Here is a 27,554-nt window from a genome sequence, read left to right on the forward strand (position 1 = left end):
CTTAAAGTTAATAGATCTTTAATTTATTTCATATCTTATGCAGTATCATTCAAAAAGGCATGAAGATAGAAAAGGAGACATAAAATGGGCCATGAATATAAATATACAAAGAGGCAAAAATCTTTACAGTCAGTAAACATTACAGAAAGGCTTAAGCGTTCATATGGACATGGGGCACAGCACTTAGGATTACTAAGGAAACTTTCACCAGAACCACATTGGACACAGGCTACATGGTCGTTGACGCTTAACTTCATGCAACTGCCCAACATTCAAGCTGTATTTTACCTTCATACACAAAAAATAAAATACAAAATGCTTTATGTGCATTATATTCTCTCCCCCTTTGGCAAGGCTAAATATACAAAACTCAGCCGGAGCATTTCCCCCAACTCTTCAGCATAATTTCTCCTGAACTGCAAATACGGAACCCTAAAAATAAAGACATGTGTAACTCCATATATACAGTCGTCACTGGTAAATACAAGACAAGTACCATGCTACTGATCAAAGAACTGGGACTGGTCCATTAAAAAGAGAAGCACAGTAGTACAGTCAGTACGAGATGAAAGAATAGGCCACATTGGTCGGATCTGAAACCGGTCTACTTCAGCTACTTCAAGTATCCAATTACATTTCAAACCCCATCTAAAATCAACAGCTTTAAGAATCCACATTCACAACATTTAAAGTGATTTAGAATTGGCACAAACTCTGGTTAAGTATTTACTGAATGTGCAGAATAGCAAGAGCACAGAAGTCAAGATGCTAGTGCAATAATATAATAAAAATGAATAACAACATTTCAACGTAACATAATAAATAGAACCTATATAAAGAAAAATAAAGTTTTGAGAAGAAACAAGAAGCAAACACAAAGGAGAACATCCCACAAACAGCAGAAACAATGAGCCACAGCCTTCAGTGTCGAAAACATTAACAAAGGCACATACGCAAACACACCATGTACCAGCCAGTATATGCACATGCTGAGGCACAGACGCTTAGTATGGGATCTGGTTTTGGTAATACTGGAGCATATCGTAGGTTCTACTCCTGTAAGACATAAACAAAGAGAAATCGGGCAAAAGTTAATAATGCATATTAAAATGAAATAAAAACGATAAAACAAGAATCTGTTTTAGGTTGCGCGCTGACCTGTTGCTAAGGAAGCAATTCTGGATGACTTTGATGATGAAGGACGCTGCGTCTTTCTCACTCATGCCAGGGTTGAATCGCTGCCTATGTTGGGAAAAGAGAGTTTTAGTTACCACAGAAAATTACAATAAAACTGCTTAGCCATTATCACATTAACACACACATGCCGACACATCCACACGCCTGACTCACTTGAGCAATTTGATGGTCTGCCCTCTGAAGCAGGGAAGGCCGGTGTCCAGCATTAGTGTTACTAAGGAGACCACTCCATCCATGTAGGGCCTGATTCACCAGAGAAACGTGTCTTAATGGTACATGTCAGCCGTCTTTATGGTGCAGTGGACACTTACTAAGCAATACTCACCTGACGGCCAAATATCCCCTCACACACATCTCCATGAACCATTTGAAGGGTGTCGCCTCCATCTTCCCTCCCATGATCATCACCATCTCATCGGTCAGTTTGATATCTGGCTCCCAGCCGAGGTTCCCACCAGGAGAGCTCTCAAAAATGAACCCAAAGTCTGAAAACACACAAACACAGGAATAAACACACTGACCTGATAGCTTAGGACTCGTCTTTACTGCTTTAGTATCATATTGTGGCATCAAGACGATGTCTGGCACTTTGAAATCAAATACAAACACTTCAAATGGTTGGTAAAGGCTGCAGTCAGAAGGATGCAAAATAAAAGCTTGGGTTACAAAGAGTTATAATCCCATTATTGTCTCAGGTAGGGACCGACATTTTTTAAGTTGAAATTCACTTTGACAACCTTAATACAGCCAGTGGTACAAATCATTCTCCAAAAAGTACTAAGAGTTTTTAAAAGTGTTTAGGCATTGTCCTCCGTTCGATACAGCCACAGATTTCTAAGAGAGAAAGTACATTTTTAAAGTCAACTTGCTACATCTAGTGGAGACATTTTATATTGCAACTGAGTACCCCTACACTCACCCCTTCCTTAACAAGCTTTGTGGAGAACTAAGGTGGTCTTTAGGTTATGTATAAAGGTAAAGGGCCCTCTATAGAAACAGAGTATGGGTTGTCCATCGTGGCTACTGTGAAAAGGACTAGCTCCCAATGTATATAGGAAAGGCTTATTGTAACAAAACCAAAGCCATTCTTATTTTTGGGTGATTATATAAAAACAAAAACATAGTTATCATTATTTTATAACATTTCTGTAAATAGATTTCCTAAAATCCTACACACTGGTCCCTAAATGTATTTTCAAGGTTGGTAATTCATGTAATTCAGTGATAGGGATTTGTATAGATGTTTACGTAACTAATGCATAAGCTGGTTTGAAGAGAAGATGCACTGATACTGAACCATTTGTCTGACTTGGATTGGACAGTATTGAGTCTGGTACAGCTCAAAGTTCACATCAGATCCACACATGCTCATCAACTTCAAGGGCACACAAACGCACCGATGTGGATCAGGTGGCCCTGGCTGTCCAGCATGATGTTGCCGTTGTGTCTGTCTTTTATCTGCAGCAGGAAGAGCAGCAAGCTGTAAGCTGCCATGCTGCGGATGAAGTTGTACCGTGCCTGAGAAGAGGGAGCGAGTATTAGTATACTAATAGTATATAGTTATATATTATAGTATATACTATATACTAATACTAATATATACTTAGACTTATGACTGTAAAAGGTTGGGAGATGTGCCCTTTACCTTCTGGAACGCCAGTGTGGACTCGTCTCCATACTGGTTCCTGAAGTAGTCGTACATGCCAAAGTCTGTCTGTCGGCCCAGCTGGTCACGTGACTTGCAGTCCGGGATGCACTCGATCACTCCGCACTGCGGTGGAACATCAGAGACAGGAATGAGGTCACTGCTGTCAGGAAGTAATATTGAGGAATGTAGGAAAAGTTTGATATGAACCTACTCCAGGGGCTGTGGCCACGACCCTATAAGGAAACACATAGAGATCCAGGCCCACCAGCTGGAAGATGTTCTTGAACAGGCTGATGATCTGAAGAGCCAGCATGTCCTGTTAACACAGAAAGGACCACATGTTGAAGAAATCAAAGGAAGATTATAAAATGGATGTGACACAGCAGTGTGGTAAGGGAAAGGAGAGAAGTGTCAAACTGAGACCTGTCTGCAGTCGTCTCCCACTTTAAAGATGGCCGCCTGCCAGCTTATTCTCTTGGCCTCCTCTTCACTCTTGGCTTCATCTACTGAATCTGAGCGACACTGCATGCCTGAGGGGGAAATGTCAAGACACGCTGTTTGTCTGCGCACAACATTCAAGAAATAAGATATCATCTTTATGTTGGTTAAACATTGTCAGTACCTTCTTTTTCCAGCTCACTGACTCCACACCTCCTAACTTTGAACTTGGCCAGGTAAGGAGCTTTGGCAGCACTAAAGAAAGAGTCACAGCGACAAAAAGAGTTTAGTGAAGCTTTCATATTTATTTGTGATTTCTGGTTATTGTTTGAAGCCCACCTCTGCATGGGGGTCCCAGAATTGTAGTCTATATCCAGAACGATGGCCTCTGGGTTACTGGGAAGATAACAGCCAGGTTGGACTTGGATCTGGGCCATGGATTCCAGGCAGGCCTTCTTCCTCTCCTCGCCTTTGGGGAAAGGTCTGATGAAGACAAACAAATCAACTTGAACACCTTCAGGACTCACTTCACGGAGAGTAGCATGCATGGGTATCTCAGTGAATGACTTCAGACCACAAGTGACAGCCGGGCTCTGCTGTTATTCACAGAGGGGAGTCACTGGGGTGGAGAGAAGGCCTAATAGAGATTGTTAGCAAAGGGACAACGTAAGTTTCTCCCCAGGGTGGCTGCAATTAGTGCTGTAATGAGGGCTGGTGGGAGGTTTGTCTGCCTCAAGTGGGTGAGCAAAACACTCTTTGTAAGAGCTAGCAATAATGGGACCTGCCAGAAAACATCCCGACCGGTGCATAATCGAAGAGACGTTACAGCCAAATAAATGAACAACAAAGGGATTTAGAGAGCAGAACACAGGTGGAACAAAGTGCAGAAATGAACAACACATATGGGCTCAGGGGATCACTTGTTATCACTTCATAAACACCTTGCAGATCGCCTCGAGGGTTCAGTCTAAAAGAAAAGATAAACTTTGGTTCTACTTTGAGGCCTTTAGCAAATAACAGCGTCCTAGTGGCTTCAAATATGTTTCTATTTTCTCCCAGTCAGATTATAAAATGGATTATAAATCTACTGTATTGTTGCTTGACATGGCATGGATTCAATTGAAGATAAAAGTTAGATATAGCGAGGTAGAGCTAAAACATATCTATAATGAGATTAAGCAACATTTTGGCAAAGCAGAGAGAAGATGAATAAATCAAGGTTATGTTGGGGAAAACCTTATTAATTGACAAATGACAGTAACGTAAAATGTTTGTCACCAATGCACTCAAGTTTTCAATCCATTAAGAAACAATCAAATAAATAAGGTTGGATTAAATAAAGAAAAATAATCGCGAAGAATAGCTGAATTGTACAGTCTGCACCTACCAGTTTGCTTCTATGGAAAGTGCTATGCTGATGTGATAAAATGACCTAAAACAGGATTATAAAGCACAATATGCTCTATTTAGCCAAAGAAAAAGACGTGTTCATACTTGATAATGGCTGACACATTGATGATCTTGTTGAAGAAGTCAAACTCTCTCTGGTAGAAGTCTTTGGCTGGGCCAGACAGAGAGCCTGTGATCTCTTCCACCATCTGCTCCAGGAGCTCGCCTATGTCAGCTGCAGGGAGAGAAAGGTCAATGTTATTTACATTTATACATTCACCTGTTATATATAGCACTGCAGTGAAGTTAGTTTAAGGTTGCATATTAGAAAGATAGTCCTTCAGCAGCATCTTCTTCCTCAGTTTCATTGACTATCTATAGTCAGAGGACAGTTAGCTCACATCCGATTCTCGCTCTTAACCACAGGGATTTAACCTGAGGACCATCAATAAATTACTGTTCGAATGACATAAAACCAATATTATGTGTTGGAGTCACATGATATGCACATTCAAAGAAATAGCATAGGTAAATATCTCACGGTCTTTCTGGTTTCCTTCATCGTCCAGGAATATGTTGGTCTTCATATTCCAGATAAACTGGTGGGCGAGAAGCTGAGACTTCTGAGCGGCCCACAGGATGTACTCTCGCACATAACCCATCTACATGATGGTGTAACAGGAGAGAAAGACAGGGAAAGATCTGATCATTTAGAGATCTGAAGAGAACCAACATTCAAGAGCACTTGCTTAGTCAGAAAATATATTTACCTTGTCGTAACGAAGAGCTTGGACAATTTGAGGAATGTAAAACAATATGGCATCCTAAAAAAATGGTGGAGAAAAAATGTTACCAACAGGTGAAAAAAAGAGCTACCATAAACATTTCATTGTTGTTAGTGAAACACTAGGTCCCCAAGAAATAATAGGGGCATCCCTGGAGCTTATAATAAGTAATAATATCAAGGACAGTGTAGCAATACTCTGTTAAAGGTGGGGTAGGTCATTTTGGAGAAACCAGCTCGAGTGCGCGAGAATTTGAAAATACACAGCCGGAACAAATCTGCCACTTCCTCACAGAGCCCCTCCTCCAACACACACGAACGCGCACATGACCAGTGAGGGCACGAGATAAGTGTGTGCACAGATGGAAGGCTGACAGGCAGTTAGGCCATCCAGTTATTTTAGCCGGGCCGACTCAGATGATTGGTCGTGCTTTTTACAGTACTACGGCTTCCACTGATGACATTTTTTTAATGGATTTCGGGATGTTAAGAGCATTCTATGGAATATAACAAAAAGTGTATCTCGAGCCGGTTTCTCAAACTTACCTACCCCACCTTTACATTTTACTGAAAAATTATCAGCATCAAAATGTACCTAAAATAACAGAAGTGGAAAATGTATCATATCAGAAATATATATTATATAATTATCATGGATTTATGCGTACATTACTTTAATATTGCAGCTAATGACAGTTACTTGTGTAGTGACTCGTTTACCTAAACTATATTAATACATCATCATTTATATTTGACTATACATTTCATCATTAATCTGGGTCTACAATACAACCAGTAACTAAGGTTGTAAAAAATAATTGTAAAAAAAAAATGCACTTGAAATGTGGAGGAAGTAGCTAAAGATGTTACTTTCCAACACTGCCATAAGTTATATTCATTACAATCATAGACACCTGAAAACTTAGGTCATGAGGGAGTTTAATAGTTTATGCTACTTCAGAAAAGAATTGGTAGGTTCATTGCAACAGAGATGATAATATCTGTATGTGAATGTGAGCCGTACTTACAGGAGGAAAGGAGCGGAGAACTTTGACCCCGTACTGGGCGGTCAGAGGGTGAGGAGGGTACATGGAGGAGAAATAGGACAGTCCAGTTGGGGGGTCTGCGGGGGCCCAGCACAGGATATGACTCAGCTCTGGGGAATCAGCATCAATCGTGTGCCACGTCACCAGGAACTTAAGAGGGGGGGAAAAAGACAACACGGTTAAACTATTATGGTCGGCATGCATTACAGGATCCATATCAACATATCAGATTTGACAGCAATCAGATGCGAGGTTATGACCCTGAGCCTGCCGGTGTGCTAACAAGCCTCCAGAGGAAACTGTGTTTATTAGTCAAGTAAATGACTGAAACTAACAACTGTGAGATGTCAAGGAGGATCATCTGTTAAATGATGGTGGCCTTTGGGGAAGGACATGCTCTGCCTCCCTTTCTCCTTCCTCTGACAGGTACGAGGCTCATTAAGAGTTCAGTCAGCTAGAAGTAAATAAAGAGGACTATAGGAAGCTGGAGGGAGAAGATGACTTCAACAACACCGACCTCTCAAGTGACTCAATATGGTAGCTTGAAGGCAACTACTTTTTTCTTCCATTTAACTTTTGTTTTAACTTTCAACTTCAAAAGTCAACGACCAAATAACCTAAAAAGTCACATGAGATCATAAAGCATCTTTAAACTCAAAGAGATTCAACAGCAGTCAATAACACCACCCTTACAATTCCTGTCTATTTGGATAATGGTGCTTGAGTCTATGGTTGGAATGAATTATGATTGTAATTGCTCAATATAATGAGGCCCAAAAGAGCACTTTAACCAAGACATAAACCATTTGAAGGAATAGTCAGTGCAGAAAACATATTGAAAACATATATAAGAACAGACCAGAAACAGATTAAGAACTTCATGGTGGTGTGACATATTTTGTATCTTTTCAAGGTACTTGAACGTCGAAATCCATTGTCGGTTATAGAACTTAGACAAACTCTGTCTGTTTGTGTTGTGATTTGCACAAAACTACTTCAGAATAAAAGCACTGATTGTGTCGGCGGGCGGAGGAACTCACCTTGATTGCTTCAGGAACATCACACACAGCAGCCGGATCCATTCGCACAAGGCGAGTCACCTCAGAGACAATCGCCTCTGTGTTTTTAAACCTGAAAAGCAAATTATTATTATATATATTATTATAAAACATTATAGCTGCATACCAAATGAAGGATTTTATGGGTTTAGATAAATTGCACTAGGTGTGTCATTTACTTTTAAGTTTGACTAAGCCATATCCTGCTCATAGACTAGCCAAATTCATATTTTTCATCTATTGGTGAAAATAATTATTCATATTAGATGCAGAATAAGAAGAACTATTTTTGTTCTTCTTTGGTTTGTTAGTTGAACGGTACAAACACAACTCTTAAAATGTTAACTCAACAACAGATTCACTCTTGTTTTGGAACGGGCTGTGTCCGCTTGGGGTTTCGCCTCTTTATATTTGCACTTTTGCCGTGGGGTTTGCCATTTTCCATATTTAGGATATTTTCATACAGCTAAGAGTGGGCTAAATTAATGGTGAGTGAGATTATATCACAGTTGTGAATTATTTGTTACCTTTGTCCTGTTGAAGTTTGTTATTAAAATAATTCTCACTGCAATAGTAAGCAACAATATGCATAAAGGTATACAGTTTCACTTTTAAAGCTTTTCAAACTTTCAACATTGTTAATGCTCAAATGATGAATTATTGAATCTTTTCAGATGTTCAAATGTGTCAGACAAAGTCTAGGGCATTTCAGTTCTCTGTGTACCTGGCAGGCAGCTGCAGGGCGAGGTACGGGGCTATGCTCCAGGCCAGGTTAATATTGTCCTTCCACTGTTTCTCCGTCAGACTGATGTATTTGGACCTCCAATTATTAATGCTGGTCTCCACCGACTGTTCAGTGGCAATGGCAAGCTCCGGAGTGGATAACGGGTTGTACCATATTGTCAGGCGTTCAATCTCGCTGGCCTGAAAAGAGACATACAGGGAATGGGACTCAAAATCATAATCAGTAAATAAAGATTAAGTGCAGAAACAGGATAGTTTTATTTTCTCAAATACCACATACTTATAGAATATATAATGATTATGAACATGTAAATACCAGTAAAGCCAATAACAGGGTCCGGCGTTTCATGTAGTACTTATGCAGCTGGATTCCTCTGCTGCTTTTTTTGGACAGTCCTGAAACAGTACAGAAACAATTCATCAGTAATACATTCTGACAGTGGGAATATTTTATAAATGAAGACCTATTTGTATATAAAAAGAAGAATATGGAGGTTGAGTTTCCATGTGACCATGTTAGCTTTATGTAATATATTGCATTGGAAAAAAAGAGTGAGTAAAAAGTAAATGGAGCATTGAAGTGACGTTGGATTCAGAGGGTTAGGTTTAACATCCAGATGTTTTACCGGATTTCTTGGATATGGTGGACATCCCGGAGGACAGAGGGTAGGTATTGATCCATCCCTGAGCCACCTGCTGCCTCTGGCCCATAGCTGCATCCAGATTGCTCCGGCTGTCGGCCCCTGCCACCACCGACAGGCTGTTCACAGACATGTCTTGGGGATCTACACAAAGGAAAAGGAAATCCACATATAAAGTGAGAATTCTGGGGCTGTGTAAAAATTCCAATTTAGGTCTGATTACTGAAAGACTAGTCTTCTGAACCTTGGGGAACCAGCTGGTTGGCCGCCAGATATTTCTTGTCAGACTGCATGCTGGCATAGAACTTGATCATTATACTGATGTCTTCTCTCAGCCTCTTATCCGTCTGGGTGGGAAATTTGGGAGTGACGCTACACAAAGACAAAGTTGGCAAACACGAGAGAGATAAAGGTTTAAATCATACTGAAATTGAGTTTTCTGTTTTACTAAAAAAAAAAAAAAAAAAAAAAAAAAAAATTCCACCTGAAGTAGTCAAAAGCCGTAGAATAGATCTTCTCTCGAAGAACATTTCTGATGGTGGCATTTGTCACAACATCAGCATGAAGAAGAGTCAGACCCAGAGTCAGCAGTCTAAAAAAGCAAAAGGTTGGACACAATATTATAGGATTTGGTATTTTTGCCCCTGAACATCATACTGTTATTTACGCTGTAGGGTCAGTTTTGATGGCAGGATAAACATACTGGTATCATTCAAAACTAGAAAAACCTAATGAATCAAGTGGTACCATGTAATGCCTTATTGGTGAGAAAGAGGCCAAATAACAAATAAAATAATAAAATGTTAGCAAGGGTAAAACTGTGGCCTCCATAATCCCATATGCCATAATCCCATGGCAGCAACAAGGGATTTAATGAATTTGCTGAAGTAATAATGGGCCAAGGTACCTGAATCTTGGTCCAATGGCAGCAACATGTCGGTTCAGACTGCTTTTGGGTCCTCCGACGCTCAGACTCAGAGATCTCTGCAAAATGGCGGTGAAAATCTCCACCTGGTCAGCACTGCTGTACTTGGCTATCTCAAACCTCTGCACCAGAAACTGGAGGGAGAGCAGAGAGAAGAAATAAAGAGGTGGTCGATTCCAACATTAAAAAGAATTAGCTCAATTTCAATTTATGAAAAATACATCAAATGATAGAACCTTTTGCATCACCTGTGCATTTTTATTTACATGAAATAACATGATCTCAAAAATAGAAAACATACAAAAGGCATAGTTTATGTCTGCTTGTCACTGACCTCAATCCAGAGGAAGTGAGGGATGATGTCAGGTTCACAGGGGGCAGGTTGACTCTCCTCTGATACAGCCAGAGGGCCGGCCTCTACCTTAGCCACCGAAAACAAACCCATCTTCAACTCTACGGACATTTGCCAAGCTCCGGCCATCTCACGCATGAACTAGATCAAAAAGTAAATAGGAATAGAAGAACATTCATTGAATCCATCTTAAACAAAAATACATATCAATTAGAAGAAATGCTTGACTTTTAAAAAGTGGAAAATATACATACTGGCACTTCCACCCCATTGTGTGCAGCCAGGAGCCATTCCCAGCAGGCGATAGCAGTTTCCATGCCATGCTCGGTAAACATCTTCAGAGGGGACCAACACAGATGGTGCAGGAGCTGAGGGTTGCAGTCTGAAAGAGAAAATATAGAAACTGAACATGATGAATTGTAACAAAGAAAAGCAGTACTTTTGCTGAAAAGCGTTATTATATAAGCAAAATTAAATGCGGCAGAGCTGCTTACTCTTGGTAGTAATGAGCAGAGCGGCCATCTTGAACATGGACTGGGTGAAGGCCTCTGGGTCTTTCCTGTCCAGAGCACTGGTCATCTGAAGGATTATCAGCTTGTTGAGGTCTGACTGGCTGTGAGTGGCCTCTGAGAACTGGATCATACCAGCCACCTACACAGATCATAAAACAGACTGGTTTGAATCATACTACATGCCAAGGAAAGTCTTAATTTTGAAATATTAAAAAGGGTAATTTCCCCCCAACATCAAAAATACATTTGTTTCCTCTTATCTGCAGTGCTATTTATCATTCTAGTTCATTTGGTTTTGGTATGACGAGTGTTGGAGATATAGCTTGTAAAGATGTCTCAAATAAAATCTAACTAGATGGCACTCTGCTTACTGAGCCTAAAGGGCCAAACAAATACATTTGACCAAATTAGTAGGTGCCCGCTTCCCTCTGAGTGGAAATACAGTTGCCGGGTGTAGTTCAATACAAAGAAAATTGTTCTTCCATGAGTAACTGGTTCATGATGAAGAAAATGCTGTAGAATTGTTGTGTATTTTTTTGCAATTTGATCAACACAAGCAGAGTTCCATCTAGCTCTAGTATATTGGAAAGCGTGCAGACATCTCTATGGATGATATTCACTCACACAAAACAATCTGGATGCAGTAAAGATCAGAGGAGAAATATGTATTTTCCAATTGTGGAGTGAACTGTCCCTTTAGAACTTCACCTCTCCTGTGTAGCGGTTGCGCAGGTTGAGGGACGCCATGAAGTTGGAGTAGTCCTTCTTCACACATGCTGGTCTCTCTGTCAGCTGGGTGGTCTGATGACAAACACAGTTAGGGGCCACATAGGGCCACACAGTCCCAAGCTAGCAAAGTAGAAACGTAGCTGTACCCTAACACTTGCTATACTGAAGGTATCGTGCCTGAGCCCTGACTCTCTGCATTTAGAGTTCAGACCAACCTGAGGGAAAGCAGCCTATGGTTGGCCACATGGTGGAGGACAGCACCAGCATAACCAGTTAGCCAAATGGGCCACCAGCCAACCAACCCACCAGTCCATTGCAGGTGAGTAACCAGGCAACCAGCAAATCCGCAAACCAGCCAAGCAACCAGGTAGGTAGTTCGGAGCAGTTTAATAAAGACAAAATAAAACAAATGAAGCAAATGAAAAGACAGATATAGCAGAATTCAAGCCCAAGAACATAAACGCAATGTATAGCAAGCAAAAATAATGTCATACAGACTAGTAAGCATGCACACATGGACAAAGGATGCTGAAAGCAACTAAACAATTAGACTCCCAATGTTTAAAAGGCTATGCAATATAGAAAACACATATGTGTAAAACAGATACGAGGCGTTTCTGTTCAGTATTAACAAAACTGCAAAGGCTTTGACAAAGTAAATAAATAGCACATTTTTAACTGAAAAAGCCATGTTGGATAATATTAGTAAGAAACAAATCAAAAAGCCTGTAGGGCCCAAGGTAGGAACCTGAAGCATCCTCAATGCTCTGAACAATGTTTGACTGTACTTCAAAATCTTTGGTACGGCTGTGAAATCAGAAATTGTGCTTGTGTTGTTGTGTTTATTTATGTTAATGTTTATGTGATTATCACCATTAATGTTGTTGGAATAACACCCCCTTTAAGTAAGGAAAGGGATCGAGTGGAAGCTACAAGATGCCGTAATGTGTGTGAGACTCACGCCCAGTGTGGTACTCTGTCTGTTGTAGCCTGCGAAGTGAAGGATGCTCTCCGTGGCCATGGCCAGGCCGGTGTGCTGGGACAGTCCTGACACCCAGTTCTGATGCTTGTTCAAGTATTCCTGCACAGCACAAAAAGGGAGTAAACAGGAAATACTTAGAGATGCAGAATATTAGGGACATTGACACAAAATCCATTAAAGATATACAATGAACTGTTTCCTTCAAAAAACGAATTCAAGTTATTTTAGGTATTCTGTATTACTTCTATAAGTAATTAAACTGAAGTAGCATTGCTTAAATTGCAAACAAAACCAAAGTCAGAAGTGAAGTTAAGACTTATAGTATCTTAACTTTCATTAAGATCATCACTGACTTTTTTAGATTTACTTACTGTATAGACACTTCTGTTTTGTTTGACTAAATTAAAAGTAGCTACAATTCCCATATCTGCTGATTTTTCTGACCTCAAAGACAAGATCTCCACTCTGAGGTAATAAAGGAGAAGGAACTCACCTGTAGGTGGGACTTGGTGACTGAAGGGGCCCATTTCATTGCCTCTTTCAGGATCTCACCACAGCGGGCAGCAAAGTCCTTCACTATGCTCTGCAAGGAGAAAAATAAACCATGATTGTGTTCATAAATTCAGAGTGTTTTTGGAGAATCAAATTTCAAATAAATCTTAATTCGGCAGACTCTTCTTTCATAATTATAATAAGCTCAGTTCGTCATATAAATGATGTAACATGGACACAACACATTTAATTAAACGCAAATGAAGTTGATGAACATGTGAAACAATCCAGAGTGAGAAGTAAGAGACCACGACTGTCTTTAAAACTGATACTCTGCTGTCCTCTAGTGGTCATCAGTGTAATATCAGTCTAAACTCACCTCTCGGGCCTCGTAGGTGTCAGGAACAGTGATCCTGTACGGAGTGTCTGGGATGTCATAGTAAGGCGGATCCTTGTGGATATCCTAAATAAACAGAAAAGAGGAACATATTCACCAAAGTGGATGAAGTTCTTATCTAAAAGTAACAATAGTTCAGTGTAGAAATACTCTGTTCCAATTAAAAGTCATGCTTTGAAATACGTATATATACACACATAAAAGTACAAGCTATAAGGATCCTAAAACATACTTAAATGTACAAAAAGTAAAAGTAGTCATTCTGCAAAACAAGACATTTCAGAATAATTTATATTGTATTATAATTGATTAGTTACTGGCCACCGCTAAATATTCCACACCAGTACCCACAGCACTTAGTGACAGCGAGAGAGTCTGCAAGATGTCCAACATGGTCTTCAACACACGACCACTCCAAAGCAGATGGGGGAATCTGGTAGAGGTAAAGCACATAATAAATATGATTAAAACTGTATAAACCATGATGGAGGCCAAACTTTCATCAACACTTACGTCTCAGCCAAACCAGAAAGGTATTTGTCCGCGACTCTGCGGATCCTCTTGTGGGTGTGGTTGAAGTTGATCAATAAGAATTGGGCATGTCGCTCCAATTCCTCCTCATGCCCTTTGGTCTTGGGCTAATAACATGATAATAATGCATTCATTGTAATTCAATTATACCACAAAATGAAACATAAGGGTCAATGACATTCAATTTAACTACCTTCTCAGCCATCATCAGGAGAAAGACATCAAACACCTTATCGCCAACACAAATGATGCACTGCATCATGCCTGAGAAGAGAAAAAAGGCATTGGAGAAAATGACTTAGACGACAAGAGGGGAAAGAACAGCCGGAGATGGACGGTTGTTAAGCGCTTACCAGATTTGTCTTTCTGGATGGCCTTGTCTTCAAAGTATCGAAACATGACCTGGAACCTGTCAGGATCATTGGATCGCAACATCCTGAAAAATAAATATTACAAAGTGTCATGATTTGACTTAAATGATTAAAACACTTAAATGTTTACCAGACACATGAGTGTAAAGGAGCTGACCTCATGTATTCTAGTCTGTAGACTGACAACAGGTATGTGGACATGGCAAAGTCTAGCTTGTTAATGAGGGCAGAGACTTCAGGAGACGGGTCGAGAAGATTGCTGATGGTCGATCGCAGTTCGCTCAACTCAGCCTGGTGGACAGAGACGGAGATTTAAACATTATTCCTGTTGTAACTGGATTCCAAAGTATTTTTTAACTACCTCACTACAAAAAAAGTCTGGATTTTGAACCCTGTACCGGCGTGACTGTATCATTCTTCAGGGCAGAGTTGTATTGCAGTTCGGAGCGAAGGGGTTCTCCACTGGGGAAGGTGAGAAGAGGAGATGTGGTGGCAATCTCACACACACCTTCATACCACTCCTCTGGCCAAAGCCCTGAAAAAACAAGTATATATCCAGTCATACGTCCACATCCAGAAATACAGGGAGTCAGTGGACTGCAGTAACTGATAATACACTCTTCAGTATGTTTTTGGTTGTATTTGGGTTTTTTGGTTGTACTTAGGTTGATACATCTGTCAACATCTGTCCAAATCTTCCCATTTGGCATGATATACATTTCCAAAATGTTATTTAAGGTGTTTCATCACATCTGCACAGCTGAGTTACAAAACATCCACATTAAACAGGGATGGATTTGGGAAGCTATGGACTCAGTGAACAAACTCAGGGTACTTCTGGAAGTGTTCCTCTCCCCCTGATTTTAGGTGCCATCTGCGCATGTGCAGAATCTACTAAACACGTTGCAACTAAAATGAATTGCTCACCTGATCCTTCCACAGCAAAACCCATGACCACCGAGTACAACCAGAAGTCCCTGAAGAGCTTCTGGAGCCTGGGCTTGGCCTCTTTGATTGGTGGAAGTCGTCTGGTCAACTGTGAGTACAAATATAATGTAGATTAAAAAATGCATTACTCTAACTAACGCACTTTGTTAAAAAATTCCTTCAAATACATACATTAGCTTAAATATATTTCGATATGCTGCTCATTATATTAAATAAAGATATACAAATAACATGTAAATTAACAATTGCATAAAACTCCTACCAGACTACTAGCCCTTCGCCAGTGAATTAGTATTGATTGTATTAGCTGAATTGTGAAGAGTTAAGGGTTTTAGTCAGTCACAGCACTTTTTGCTCTGTTTGATCTGGTCTATTTGTTCAGGAGAAGCCCACATCAAAGTTCAGTTCTGTATTCAATGCGTTGCTCTTAGTCCCACAAACAGAAGCAACAGAGCACTTCCCAGCAGTACACAGGTAAGAGATTTACAGAAATAAACTGCTTTTATGGTAGTTTTAACATTCGATACATCTTTGATAACTTTGATCCTACAGCGTTATTTAAACGGATATTTATCGAATCTTCTAAATGTTGATCAGATTAATAATTAGGCCAAACTAAATGTCTATTCCTTCTGCCTCAGACTTCAGCATGTGGGTCATCTCAGTCCTCTCCGTGGCCTGCCTGCTGGTCAGTCCGTCCCATGCTGAGATCAAAGAGCTCAGCTCTCACTTCGCTGACCCTGAACAGGTCCCCAGAGGCTTTGAGTCTGGGGGGGCAGTGGAGATTGAGGACATCCCCTTGGAGTTCCACAAAGAAAACACCGTCACTAATGACCTAGTTTTTGATGATTTTGAGGATGCAGATTATATTGATTTTGATAAGATCCTGGGAGCGGATGATGACGACTATACGTGAGTACTAACACTTGAGTAAAAACATGCTTTTTGTAGGCCTGACAGAGACAACTCTTATTATTAACTTGTAAACTGTCTGTTTTATACTTGATATTTTTCTGTCGTCATTGCTGTAAATATGTATATGTATGAAAGTGTATATATATAAACTTTTGAATTGTGTAGAATAAAATTTTCAACCATAACAAAATGATCAGTGACCTTTACAGCAGCTACTGTATAATTAAAAGGTCTTTTAAAACAAATACAGAGTTATTCTATCAGTGAATTTATGGATTACGAGTTTCTTTTATGTTTCAGTGAAGGGGATGAGATAGATGAGATCGCCACCCCCGCCCCGGACATCGACATCTTTGCTGAACCCTCCGACCCAAAGATCCGCCGGGCTAGACTCCTGCGGCTGTTCCACGCTCGCACTCGCCTCCAACGCCTCAACATTGTAAACGCACATTTCGGTTTCAACCTCTATCGAAGTCTTCGTAATGATGTCAACCAGACCGACAACATCCTGCTCGCCCCTGCTGGTATCTCTGTTGCCATGGGGATGATGTCTTTAGGAGCAGGACCGGGAACCCAGGATCAGATCTACAAAGCTTTGGGATTCGCAGAGTTTGTCAATGCTAGCCATCACTACGACAACACAACAGTGCACAAGCTGTTCAGGAAGCTGACGCACAGGCTCTTCAGGAGGAACTTTGGCTACACGCTACGCTCCGTGAACGATGTCTACGTAAAGAAGGATGTCGCGGTGAAAGATAGTTTCCGCACAGAGACAAAGGCTTATTATTTTGCAGAGCCGCAGTCAGTGGATTTCAGGGACCAGGCCTTCCTGAAGAAGGCCAATCACCGCATCCAAAAGCTGACCAAAGGGCTGATCAAGGAAGGGCTCAAGAGTGTGGACCCAAACATGGTGCTGATGCTGCTCAACTACCTGTACTTCAAAGGTGAGTCAACGGTCCATTAACTTCTTTAAGAGACAAACATAACATTTGTCTGGTTTCTTTGGTTATTCGTATCACAGTAAAGTAAACGTATGACTATTTGTTTGTATAATCAGGTACATGGGAACAGAAATTCCCCAAAGAAATGACTCACTATCGCAACTTCCGAGTCAACGAAAAGACAAATGTTCGCGTGCCAATGATGACCAACAAGGGGAACTATCTTGCTGCTTCCGACCATGAACTAGAGTGTGACATCCTACAGGTGGGTGGCCTCAAACTAAAAAAAATGTTTTACTTGGTGGACATTTCTTGATACAAACGCTACTGTGCAGCATAACAATGATGTAAACGTTCTTCTTCTCAGCTCCCCTACACAGGACAAATCAGCATGCTCATTGCCTTGCCTACGAAGATCACTGGCATGAGGACTTTGGAGCAGGAGATCTCTCCCACAGTTGTCGAAAAGTGGATCAAAAACATGACAAACAGGTCAGCAGCATTCTCCCGAACCGGATAGCTAAGAAAGCACAGTTCTTCTTTTTAGTTTAACGCTCGGTGAAAATGCTGAACATGTTTAGACCTAGCAGACATTTAAAAACTAAACCATGATGAAACTTGTTTATGCCTTCCTCCAGGACTCGAGAGGTGGTGTTACCTCGTTTTAAACTGGAGCAGAACTATGACTTGATTCCCAATTTGAAGGAGATGGGCCTCACTGACTTGTTCCAGGAGAGTGGAGATTTCTCTGGAATGACCTCTGAAAATATTTCCATGAACTGGGTGAGTAAGACTTGATCTTTCACGAGGCACACGTCAAACTAAAATGTTGATGTTGTTGTGGGCAATACAAACTCTTTCCAAAATAATGGAAGTTTCCTGGTCTCCCCCCCAGCTGAAGCACCAGGGAACCATCACTGTGAACGAAGAGGGGACTGAGGCTGCTGCTCTGACACAGGTGGGCTTCATGCCCCTCTCCTCTCAGATCCGCTTCATTGTGGACCGTCCCTTCCTCTTCCTGATCTACGAACATCGCACAGACTGCCTTGTGTTCATGGGTCGGGTCGTCAACCCTTCACAGAACTAAACTTTACCCAACAGTATAATATATAAATGGCTAAAATATACCAGACAAAGTCAATGTTTGGTCAGAACACCCATCCTAAACACTATGATATAATACAACCCTATAATAGCTGGGGTGTTGTTTTGTTTAATAATTTCTTCTATTAGTTTGGTTCAAATTCTGTGTTGTGATCCTGTTGGAGGGACTCAACGGTTATTTGTTTTCTCTCTGTTAATGTTTTATCTTGTCCAATGAGGCAAGAGGAGAAATGTGCTAAAAAGAGATGACATTGTATGACTGTCATTACTCTAATGCCGAACTGTAATAATTACAGAAAGACAAAATAAAAAAACAATAAAGGGGTAATAAACTAATATATAAATGTACTAGATAGGTATGTCTATGAAAATAAGAGTGTTAACAAAAAAAGGAGTATTTTTTTCTATATACATAAAAATATATATTTAATACAATAGCAATTTCATATAACTTACCTCATGTAATGACAGGTTAATAGTAAGAAAGCATAGTTCTAATAACCTCCGGCAGTGAACTCGTGACACAGATATTTGTACAGGAGCTAACAGGGTAAATATTTGTCGATAGAGGTAATTGCTCACTAAACAATTGGATTTGCCTGAAGCTCTCGCATGCTGTAGATGATTTAACTGTGCTCTAGGAGGGTATTGCAACACAAATTCTTGTCTTAAATGGATGGAAATTGTCTCCAAAGGTGCAGCAGTTTTTATAGAAATCATACACTCACCACAGCAATCACTGGAATGAGGACTCCCAGATTTCCAGCACTACTTGATGCCTGAGAGAGACAAAGAAGGATTAGCAATCTACCAACATTGCTGCTATCAACTTCCTGTTGTGTTTAGACGTTAGATGTATTTAGGCACTTACTTTCAGCGCTGGCCCCTTGTCTGAGGCCCTCTCACTGGCTCTCTTTCCTTCCAGGCCTAGTTGAACAAACAGCTCTAAAAGGTTCACCATCAGCTCATCCACCAGTTGCTCCCCCTGCAGGTTGGCTGCGATGTTGGCCAGAGCATTTATCACTGCCAGAGAGCAGTGCCTTGGGGGCAACACACAGGATAGATGAGGGGACAGTTTAACAAAGTAAATGTAGACACAAACCAAATTTGTTCTATATCAAATGTGCTCTAAAGATTATAGCAGAACACATGATGTATCAGAAATGTAGGAGAATTATGCTCTTATAATCTACTTCAATTAAGTAGCAGTGGCAAAGATGAACAAAGCTGGAACAGCTGGTAGATCTGTGAACAGGGTAAAGCAGATGCTGACCTGTAGCCGTGGTCTCTGTAGTCTTTGGTAGAGGAGTAGACCACTGAGCTGGCCTTCACACTGATCTGCTGGAACAGGTTCCACCCCTCCTGGTAGATGTATTGCTACAGACAGGACAGACCAACAGACATTAGAGTAAAACTGTGAAGGCAAGACATTGAAAGAGAATGTGTTTGTTAGCTTATAAAAACATTTTTTAAATCCAATAATTGTAGGGATCCTCCAAAACTGACTCAAATAACTGGATTGGAATCGATGACAATGGGGCTGATTTAAAACTATGTTCTTATTTTACAAGTAGTATATGATATACTGAAATGTTTATGTCTTGCTTTGAAGATTCTTACCAGGTGTACAACTGAACATTTGAAAAATAAATAAAAACTCAATGTATTTGTTACATTATAATAATAAAAAGTAAGGAAAGCAATGTTTAAGTCAAGCCACGTTGTTTTACACAGTGAGGCATACAGCTTAACAATGAAACACTGTATACATTATATACATATACATTTATGTATTGGCTGATTCCCAGAGCCCAGATATATATATCACGACTGAAGAGCTTGGATCGGTCTGTTGGCTACCAAATTATTAGCAAGTGTAGGCATTCTGAAAGTTGCCAGTATCTGCTGCATGAAGTCAGACCCTTTTCCAGTCCTTTGTTAACTGTTGTCTATTGCACTTTGGGTCAACCCCCCCATAACAGAACACTGGAACCTATTATTAATGCACAATGCACTGAGCAAGGAAACAGCAGCCGTCAGATTCCTAGTAATTGTGGCATGCCAGCCTCTCTGGGTTAAGAAACAAGGGTAGCATTGCTTCTTTTAGGCAACTGTAATTAACATGTCAACCTCACGCAAATAACTGCATTTCCCCTCCAACTATAACAGGGGTTTACACATTTAAATATTTCCATGTTGGTTACATTTTGCCCTTTTCAGCCAAAACACATTCAATAATGGAGGCAAATTAATTGTATCTTTGAACTCACATTTCCTGTAATGACCATGCAGCCCAGCTGGTCGATGATGAGTACATCCAGCTGGGATGGAGGCTGGCATAACTTCTGTTGAAGGATTTGTAGGATGTGCTCCATGACTTTAGGAGTGTCTCTCAGAGCCACTGCAATGTGACCCAGTGCTCGAATAGTGTGATCTGGGATCAAATGGGCATCCCTGGCAGAAAGACAAGTTTTATATTTACAGCAGCTGTGGTGTCAAGGATTTCAAAATCTCCACTGATATAAAAGGCACAATGGAGCTATTTTTATTTCAACCAATGGTGTTGCTCACTTGTCGTTCTCCTGTGAGATGTACAGTCGGTTAGACAAACTAGCCAGAAAAGCCTCCACTATCACATTATCCATGGTCAGGCCAGCTTTCAGACATCTTAGAGAAGAAATGGAACAGGGATTAAAAAGATGAGCAATTTGTGTAAATAAACACACCATAACATGGTATTTTATTATCATAGCGAGTGTTTGTGTCTGACCTGCATATGTTGTCAATGGAAATGTCTCTGAGCTGCTCGTACATTGACGGCTGATCTTTCCTGTTTGACAACAGGTTGAAGGTAGACTGAAAGTGCTCATTGGTCACATTTATCCTGATATCTCCTGTGGCTTCAAAAGTAAGAACAACACGAATCCAGAAACATCAACAAAAAGAGCATTAAAACAAGCTATCTGGAACCTTTTACGATTTAAAACATTGCATAAAACATTAACCTGCACAGAAAATAAAAAGGCTAATTGAAGTAACAAACTGGGCATGACATATTTAATAATCTAACAAATGTTCAACTACGTGATGATAAAGCAGCAGACTGTGAAAATCCTGGAATGCATTTCCGGTTGTCTGTAATTATAGCAGCTCATCAATGAACGCTCTGTTAAGATCAATAGTAGATGAGGGCTATGTTATTGACATAGATGTGTCACTGTGTCATCAGCTACAACAGTCCTGTTCACTTTTGGCTCTGATCATGTGTGCTGTATTAAGGATTAGGAGGTTTATGCTGGATATATCTTCGATACATTCAATTTTTTAAGAAGGTAAATGTTATTTAAATGGTGAAATCTACATGCTGTTGAAAGGTAATTATCAAATTCCAAAACTACAGCTGCTGTGTAGCCAGTTATAGGCTTACTCCTTTGAGTTTCAAACAGGAGTGACTGGTTTACCCCAAATAGTAAATAAATATCTGTACCTGTGTTGTACTGACTGTGATACTTATAGAGCTTTATAAGAACAGGGGATGGAACCACCAGGAAATCCCTGAGAGTGGTTGTGGCAGAGTGAGCAACTACTGGAAACCTCTCACACAGACGACCCAGACCCTAAAACAGAGGGAGAGGCAAGTGGAAAAAAGAAAAATGAATACTCAAAAAAAAAAAAAACATACGATATGCAAGACAAGTCTGTGTCAGTTTCATACCAGGCAATCGTGTGATTTAGCCCACTTATTCACCAGGATAATGGATATTAAATATTTTCTTTTCTGTTAGTCAAGTAACTTTGGAAACAAAAATTATGAACTAGTATATGTAACAGTTAACGTATTTGTATACCTGTAGGCAACAGATGAGCAGTGGCATGTGAGCGATGATGACTTTACTGGATGTTTTCGACTGCAGCTTCTCTGATAGTTTGGTGCACAGATTCTCAGCGCCTTGATAAAAAAAGGAACCAGGAAAGACAATGGATGTAACCAGGATAAATAAACACAATCCAATATCTGATCATGACATCTGAACACAATGCTAGGCTCAGGCTCTGCTACAATTACCTTGCTCATCTTTGACTGCCCACACCATGAGGTCTACGCAGGCAGCGTTGGCTTGGCAACGGAGCTTGAGGGGGCTCTGTTCCACCGTCACGCCGACCGCGTCATGGAGCACCCGCTGCAGCTCCGACTGACTGCTGCTGAACTGTTCCAGTACAAAGTCATGCACCTGCCGTACGAATGCTGGCTGCAGGTCTGAGAAACATGAAGAGAAATGTAGGTCCATTTGATAAGCCACAGTAAACCGCCTGATCCTGACTGTGTGTCTTGAGAACAAATAAGCTATTTATGATGCTTTACCTTTCATGTAGTATAGTGTGTCCCGCAGCATTTTGAACACGCACACATAGAGAGTGTCACTGAAGGTTTTGTAATAGAGGTTGATTCCAGGATTAGACTTAACAACAAACAGAAAAGAAAATTACATATAAGATAATTTAACTGGCAGCAATTTAACTTTAAAAATCAGCATTTACAATGTTTGTTAAAATAGTTACCTCTGTAACTTCAGCCATAGTGTCGTTGAGAGCATTCAAAAACGAGTCAGAAACAAACTTCTTCACCTGTAAATCGACAACAACAGATAAAGATGCGATATTCTGTATGTATACCAGATGAGAGACAACAGCTGCAGTATCTTGGTAAACGGGGAGTGGGCTACTGTACCATTGCCAGGAGCTGTCGGAGCAGTTCAATGGGCACCTCCACCTCACTTTCAGCTCCCATGTAGAGAGGAGACACTGAGAAACTGGAGCTTACGGTTGAGAAATAGACGTCAGGATCTACTGTGCTGCTTTCTGGGAGGTAAGCACCTGAAATGGAAGAGCCCACAGTAAAAACAATCCTGAAGGCATAATATGTCTTAGCAAGGAATTCAAATGAGGGTATACACAAGTACAGATAAGCCATTTGCAAGTACCTCATTGTTACATAGTGTGTATTGCTCACAATAATAAGCCACGGTTAGTTGACAACATCTAGGTTTACATTGGCAAACTCAATCTTAAAAAATAAGCTCTTGTTTTTTGGCTTTTACCTTCAAAGTAATGGGGGCCAGGGGTTGTAGGAGAGCAGGGTGAGTGGCCTCCTGAATCTTTACAGGCCTATGAGACAGCACATAATAGGACATTTCTTTAAACACTAAATGACAATCACAAAGTCATCAAAAGTGAATTTTTGTCATTCAAACACACACCAGTGCTGATGGATCGAGGGTGGTCCCTGTGCATCTGCGCAAAGTGTCATTCTGGTACACCGTAAGCAGTGAGGATGGCATGATAGAGCGAAAATCATTGAAGGATCTGCGCCGCACTCCCTCAGTTTCCTCTGTGACGCAGGGGGCCTGAGGCGAATCTTTGGGGAACAGCTTGGACAACAAGGATTCTTCTGTGTAGCTGTAGCGGCCAAATGCCCGAGTCATGCCGAGCAGGCTTGGGACAATATATCTGCACAAATAGACTGGAGAGAAAAAGAGAGCATTTTTTTTGAAGGACATTTGTAATGGCATCGTGTGTAAGTGTGTGTGTGCGTGTGTGTGTACCTTGGTCGTGGTTATCAGGGGTTTGGCACATGTCCTGCAATGACTGCATGACCTCCATTAAAGTGTTCAGGATCTGAAGGGGAAACAATAACTTAGCACTTCACTGCAATGCGGCCTAACCTTAGAATGAGTTATTATTATCAGCAATTTTTAGGCTGACCTCTTGTCGAGACTCTGGGTCCCTCTGAGCCACATCTGCCAAAAGAGTCACGAGACAGAAGCTGAAGTTTTCTGCAACCGGCAGAAATTCTGAAGAGCAGAGAACAACAGAAACACAAATCATTCTGTTAGATGTCACCTACTGTATGTGTGCAGCAAGATATTGCAATTTATAAAGACATTGGATGTAAATACTATCTAATTATGTATTTTGCTAGTACTGGACATTTGTCAGAATAATTACACATATTACATTACAATACATTATAGGTTCAATGATAGATTAAGTTTATAGAAGCTATGTAAAACAAAAGACCCCACTATAAGAGGATTGTACTCACCCTTCCCTTTCTTTCCCGAGCTCTCTTCGATCCATTGGACCCGTGGTAGCCCTCTCAGTAGGCTCAGCAAGTAGGAAACAAGTATGTCTTTGTGCTGCCAGAGTGAAGCAGAACATTACACACCACAAACCACTGCACTTGTTGGCACAGAGCAGCACTTTAGTTTGCCTTAATTGCACTGATAAATCAAAAATACTGTATATGGAGCCTTGTTAAGTCCGACTACAACCAGATCTGAGTGAAAGAAAATGTCAAATAACACTCTAATGTCAAAAAGTGAACTTACCATCTCTATCTAATGAGATGGCAGTAAAGTGTGATGAGGTTAGAGGCTTACATGGGCAGCGCATGTCTAATCGCCAGTTTAATCGGATTATGGAAATAAGCTTATTATGGTGATATAGGTGTAGTCCTGCTGAGAGGCTGAAAAAGCAGAGTCATACAACTACAATGAAACTAAGTATTTCTAGATATAACAGGTTATGGCATCGATGTGTAATAAACTATGGATAACTTTTGGACTTTAAACCATAAGGTCGATTTGTTGTCATGAGTCTAACGATGACATTTTAGGAGATGTTGATATCCACCCTCTGTGTTAAAAAAAGCTCAACAACATCACAATCTTTTCGCTGATCACCACCCACCTGTAAGCCAGATTCCACCAGAAACACAGCCAACGCAATAACAGCATCTCTGCGACGCACATCTAGAGTGAACACACCACGGACTTCCACAGGACACATGCATTGTAGCTTCTGGACCTGAAAGAGCAAAACAAATTATAATCTTGATACGACTTAAGATAAATCTAAAGTAATTGTCAGGTAGAGCAGTGTTGAATTTGAGGATATGTTTGAGAGTGACTGCATGTTTTAAATAAAGTTTGGATTTTTGCAAAAAATATAACAGGAATATCAGGAAACTGCCCCACTGATTTTGCACATTACAAAACATTTACGTACACTGGTCTTGGCTTACATAGAGAGCATACCATTCTGTCTTTATTATTTGTATATTGTTTTCTAGTGTCTGTTTTTGCTTCTACCTTATCAGTCTACATTCCTCCAGGGGATCAAGTTTAAAGTTTAGGCTACAATAAATAACGTTTAGACGACTGTATGTTACTATCAAGGTGGTAACCATAAGCTACTATGGATCTGCTTACTATATCAGTATGTATGCTGTTCACAGGGCCGGCCCTTGGCACTGGCGAACTAGGCGGTCGCCGAGGGCGCCAAATCTGGAGGGGCGCTGAGCTGGGAGCTACACATTTTTTTTAAATTTGTACTCTGCCTAATCTTCTGCCCTTGATGTAATACATTTACATTCATATTTGAATAAAAGTAAACACCCTTTGCACCCCGGGCCGGCAACATTTTGCATTTGCCCTGTACGATGGGCGCTGTAAGGGATGAAAGTAGGGGATGTTGACTTATCAGGCGCCCGCAGCTCACAGCCAAAGTGAGAGAGAGCCTCCGAGCGAGCAAGAGAGACAGGGCGCGCATCGGTACCGCAGATTGTTGTTGGATTGAGGCTGATAACTACAGCTCAGTGAGGTAAAGGACTCTGAGTGTTTAGATAGTTCACTTTAGTCTAAGTTATCTCAGTGGGTCTCAAACGGTTTGGTCACAATTTATGCAAACAAATATTTCCAAGGCACTCCTTTATAATTATTGGGATAAATAACAACAGGTTTGAAATCATTACAATGTATACTATAGGACAGTAACCAAAAATATCATTTAAAACTGGAGATATTTAAAAAGAAAAATGCATGAATAAATAAATGTTAACTAGGTAAAATAAGATACAAATTAACAACAACAATAAAATATGTTACATTTATTTGTTATTGGCTAATGGTAGGTTATTGGTGATGTTCACAGACTTATTTGATTATTAAAATGTAAACCGATCTTTTTCATATGGATGTTTTAGTTGTACCCCCTATATAGTCTCTAGTAATTCTGCTCAAAGTAATAATAATAAATAATAATTCATTTATTTTATATAGAGCGGCTGAAGGCTCTAGACCCCATGGTGGTTAAACGGAAGGGGGGTGCAGTGAGGCTGAGGGAAGCAGAAGATCTGAGTGTGCGGATGGGTGTGTTGATGTGCAGGAGGTCGGAGAGGTACAGAGGAGTGAGGTTATGGATGGCCTTAAAGGCGAGGAGCAGAATCTTAAAAACGATACGGGATTTGACGGGGAGCCAGTGAAGTTGCTGAAGAACAGGAGTAATGGAGGTGCACCAGAAAGTGCACCAGATTGAAGCATTTTGCTTTCAAATGTTAAAAAAATCTTTACGGGGGGGCATACCCCCCTAGAGGATGTGACGTCCACCCCCCAATTAAAACATGTTCATACAATAATGAATACATTTGAAACCTTCTTTATGTATATAACCAACATGTCAATACGTTTCAGTTGTTGTAGTGTATTGGTCTTTTGTAGAGATTTTTCATTTATTCTATTGTGTATTGCTTGGGGGGGGGGGCACCAAATCATAATCTCGCCTAGGGCACCAAAATGTCTAGGGCCGGCCATGGCTGTTCATATTTCACATAGAGGGAATTTTAAAAATGTAATTTAGTGCAAGAGAGTCACTTCACTATGCCTAAATACTGGCCATTGTCAAACCCAGCTCTTTTTCACAAATATTTCTGTATTGAAATAAAACCGTTACATATTGACCTGACCATCCCTGCAACAGGTTGGCATCTATGGTATGGTATGTCGTGTTAACAGGTGCCCTGTGATTTTTCTTTAGCAACCTGTTTGACTGCATTGCTGATCCAGCCTGACTGCTCTGTCTGATGCAGCAGCCGCCACACAAGCAGCGACGCCACTTTCTTCTGCCTTCATCTTTTCTTCTTTTTATATGGAAAAACATCTACCAGGATTCAAAACTACATGAGTACACACCTGTAAAAAAAGCGTGACTGTCACGACTATGATCAAAATAAACCGCCGCCTGTGCGGAAGCTGAGTTGCACCCAAAACACATTGTTGCTCAACGCCTCTCTCTAACGTTCATTTTAACAAATGTTTTTTTTGGCTAACTGGATTTTCTCCTTCCTCACCTTTTCAACCGGTGCAGGACGTTGGGCAGCCAAAGAACGGGCAAGCGACAGGACTGTGTTGAAGTAAAATCCTCTCATACCGCCTCCCATTACAGACATGTTTACCCATACATCCAGCGAGGGAGATCCAGCGATGAGGAAACGGGCGAACAGCGGCAGCTACAGAGCCGCAGTACGGCAACTCAGCAAGGACAATCTAAACGAGAGCATGCAGATGCCATTT

At 40.7% G+C, this 27,554-nt stretch overlaps 2 protein-coding genes across 5 annotated transcripts; one reads left to right on the forward strand and one right to left on the reverse strand.

Annotated features, from left to right (window-relative positions):
• pi4kab (phosphatidylinositol 4-kinase, catalytic, alpha b) lies at nt 1–27,510 on the reverse strand. Its single transcript, XM_034091253.1, has 54 exons — nt 27,332–27,510; nt 24,895–25,011; nt 24,248–24,341; nt 23,908–23,996; nt 23,748–23,820; nt 23,403–23,665; nt 23,244–23,310; nt 22,874–23,019; nt 22,705–22,770; nt 22,508–22,604; nt 22,211–22,402; nt 21,993–22,093; nt 21,632–21,761; nt 20,915–21,044; nt 20,716–20,811; nt 20,415–20,598; nt 19,418–19,521; nt 19,016–19,184; nt 18,873–18,923; nt 15,164–15,272; nt 14,635–14,771; nt 14,394–14,527; nt 14,219–14,301; nt 14,059–14,129; nt 13,848–13,972; nt 13,686–13,767; nt 13,317–13,400; nt 12,939–13,028; nt 12,425–12,544; nt 11,443–11,535; nt 10,717–10,873; nt 10,477–10,604; nt 10,205–10,363; nt 9,853–10,004; nt 9,430–9,537; nt 9,190–9,317; nt 8,931–9,089; nt 8,621–8,700; nt 8,285–8,484; nt 7,543–7,633; nt 6,485–6,652; nt 5,443–5,496; nt 5,214–5,334; nt 4,778–4,907; nt 3,623–3,766; nt 3,468–3,538; nt 3,269–3,375; nt 3,057–3,161; nt 2,843–2,968; nt 2,595–2,715; nt 1,523–1,682; nt 1,351–1,440; nt 1,159–1,242; nt 1–1,056 (listed from the first exon to the last, which is right to left on the reverse strand). The coding sequence occupies exons 1-54, from the start codon at nt 27,428–27,430 to the stop codon at nt 1,005–1,007; spliced, it is 6,291 nt and encodes a 2,096-aa protein (XP_033947144.1). The 5' UTR covers nt 27,431–27,510; the 3' UTR covers nt 1–1,004.
• serpind1 (serpin peptidase inhibitor, clade D (heparin cofactor), member 1) lies at nt 15,183–18,492 on the forward strand. Of its 4 annotated transcripts, none has more exons than XM_034091256.1 (8): nt 15,183–15,274; nt 15,570–15,658; nt 15,826–16,096; nt 16,400–17,043; nt 17,157–17,305; nt 17,408–17,532; nt 17,679–17,823; nt 17,936–18,492. In XM_034091256.1, the coding sequence occupies exons 3-8, from the start codon at nt 15,834–15,836 to the stop codon at nt 18,125–18,127; spliced, it is 1,518 nt and encodes a 505-aa protein (XP_033947147.1). In that variant the 5' UTR covers nt 15,183–15,274; nt 15,570–15,658; nt 15,826–15,833; the 3' UTR covers nt 18,128–18,492. The 4 variants fall into 4 exon arrangements, with proteins under 4 accessions (XP_033947147.1, XP_033947145.1, XP_033947146.1 ...); XM_034091254.2 differs by having other exon boundaries at nt 15,184–15,274; nt 15,567–15,658; XM_034091255.1 differs by having other exon boundaries at nt 15,184–15,274; nt 15,573–15,658.
• Nucleotides 27,511–27,554: the final 44 nt, after the last annotated feature.

The sequence above is a fragment of the Pseudochaenichthys georgianus genome, chromosome 9 (genome assembly GCF_902827115.2).
Source record: "Pseudochaenichthys georgianus chromosome 9, fPseGeo1.2, whole genome shotgun sequence".
NCBI classification, from domain to species: domain Eukaryota; kingdom Metazoa; phylum Chordata; class Actinopteri; order Perciformes; family Channichthyidae; genus Pseudochaenichthys; species Pseudochaenichthys georgianus.

What these genes read in the sequence shown, in the direction of transcription:
- serpind1 (XM_034091256.1), top strand. Translation starts at nt 15,834, where the DNA reads ATGTGGGTCATCTCAGTCCTCTCCGTGGCCTGCCTGCTGGTCAGTCCG. An exon ending in GCGGATGATGACGACTATAC is followed by an intron (nt 16,097 to 16,399) that starts GTGAGTACTAAC and finishes TTTATGTTTCAG; the next exon opens with TGAAGGGGATGAGATAGATG. An exon ending in ATCAAAAACATGACAAACAG is followed by an intron (nt 17,533 to 17,678) that starts GTCAGCAGCATT and finishes GCCTTCCTCCAG; the next exon opens with GACTCGAGAGGTGGTGTTAC.
- pi4kab (XM_034091253.1), bottom strand. Translation starts at nt 27,430, where the DNA reads ATGTCTGTAATGGGAGGCGGTATGAGAGGATTTTACTTCAACACAGTC. An exon ending in AATGTGTCAGCCATTATCAA is followed by an intron (nt 3,767 to 4,777) that starts GTATGAACACGT and finishes TGTCTTCATCAG; the next exon opens with ACCTTTCCCCAAAGGCGAGG. An exon ending in CAGACCATCAAATTGCTCAA is followed by an intron (nt 1,243 to 1,350) that starts GTGAGTCAGGCG and finishes TTCCCAACATAG; the next exon opens with GCAGCGATTCAACCCTGGCA.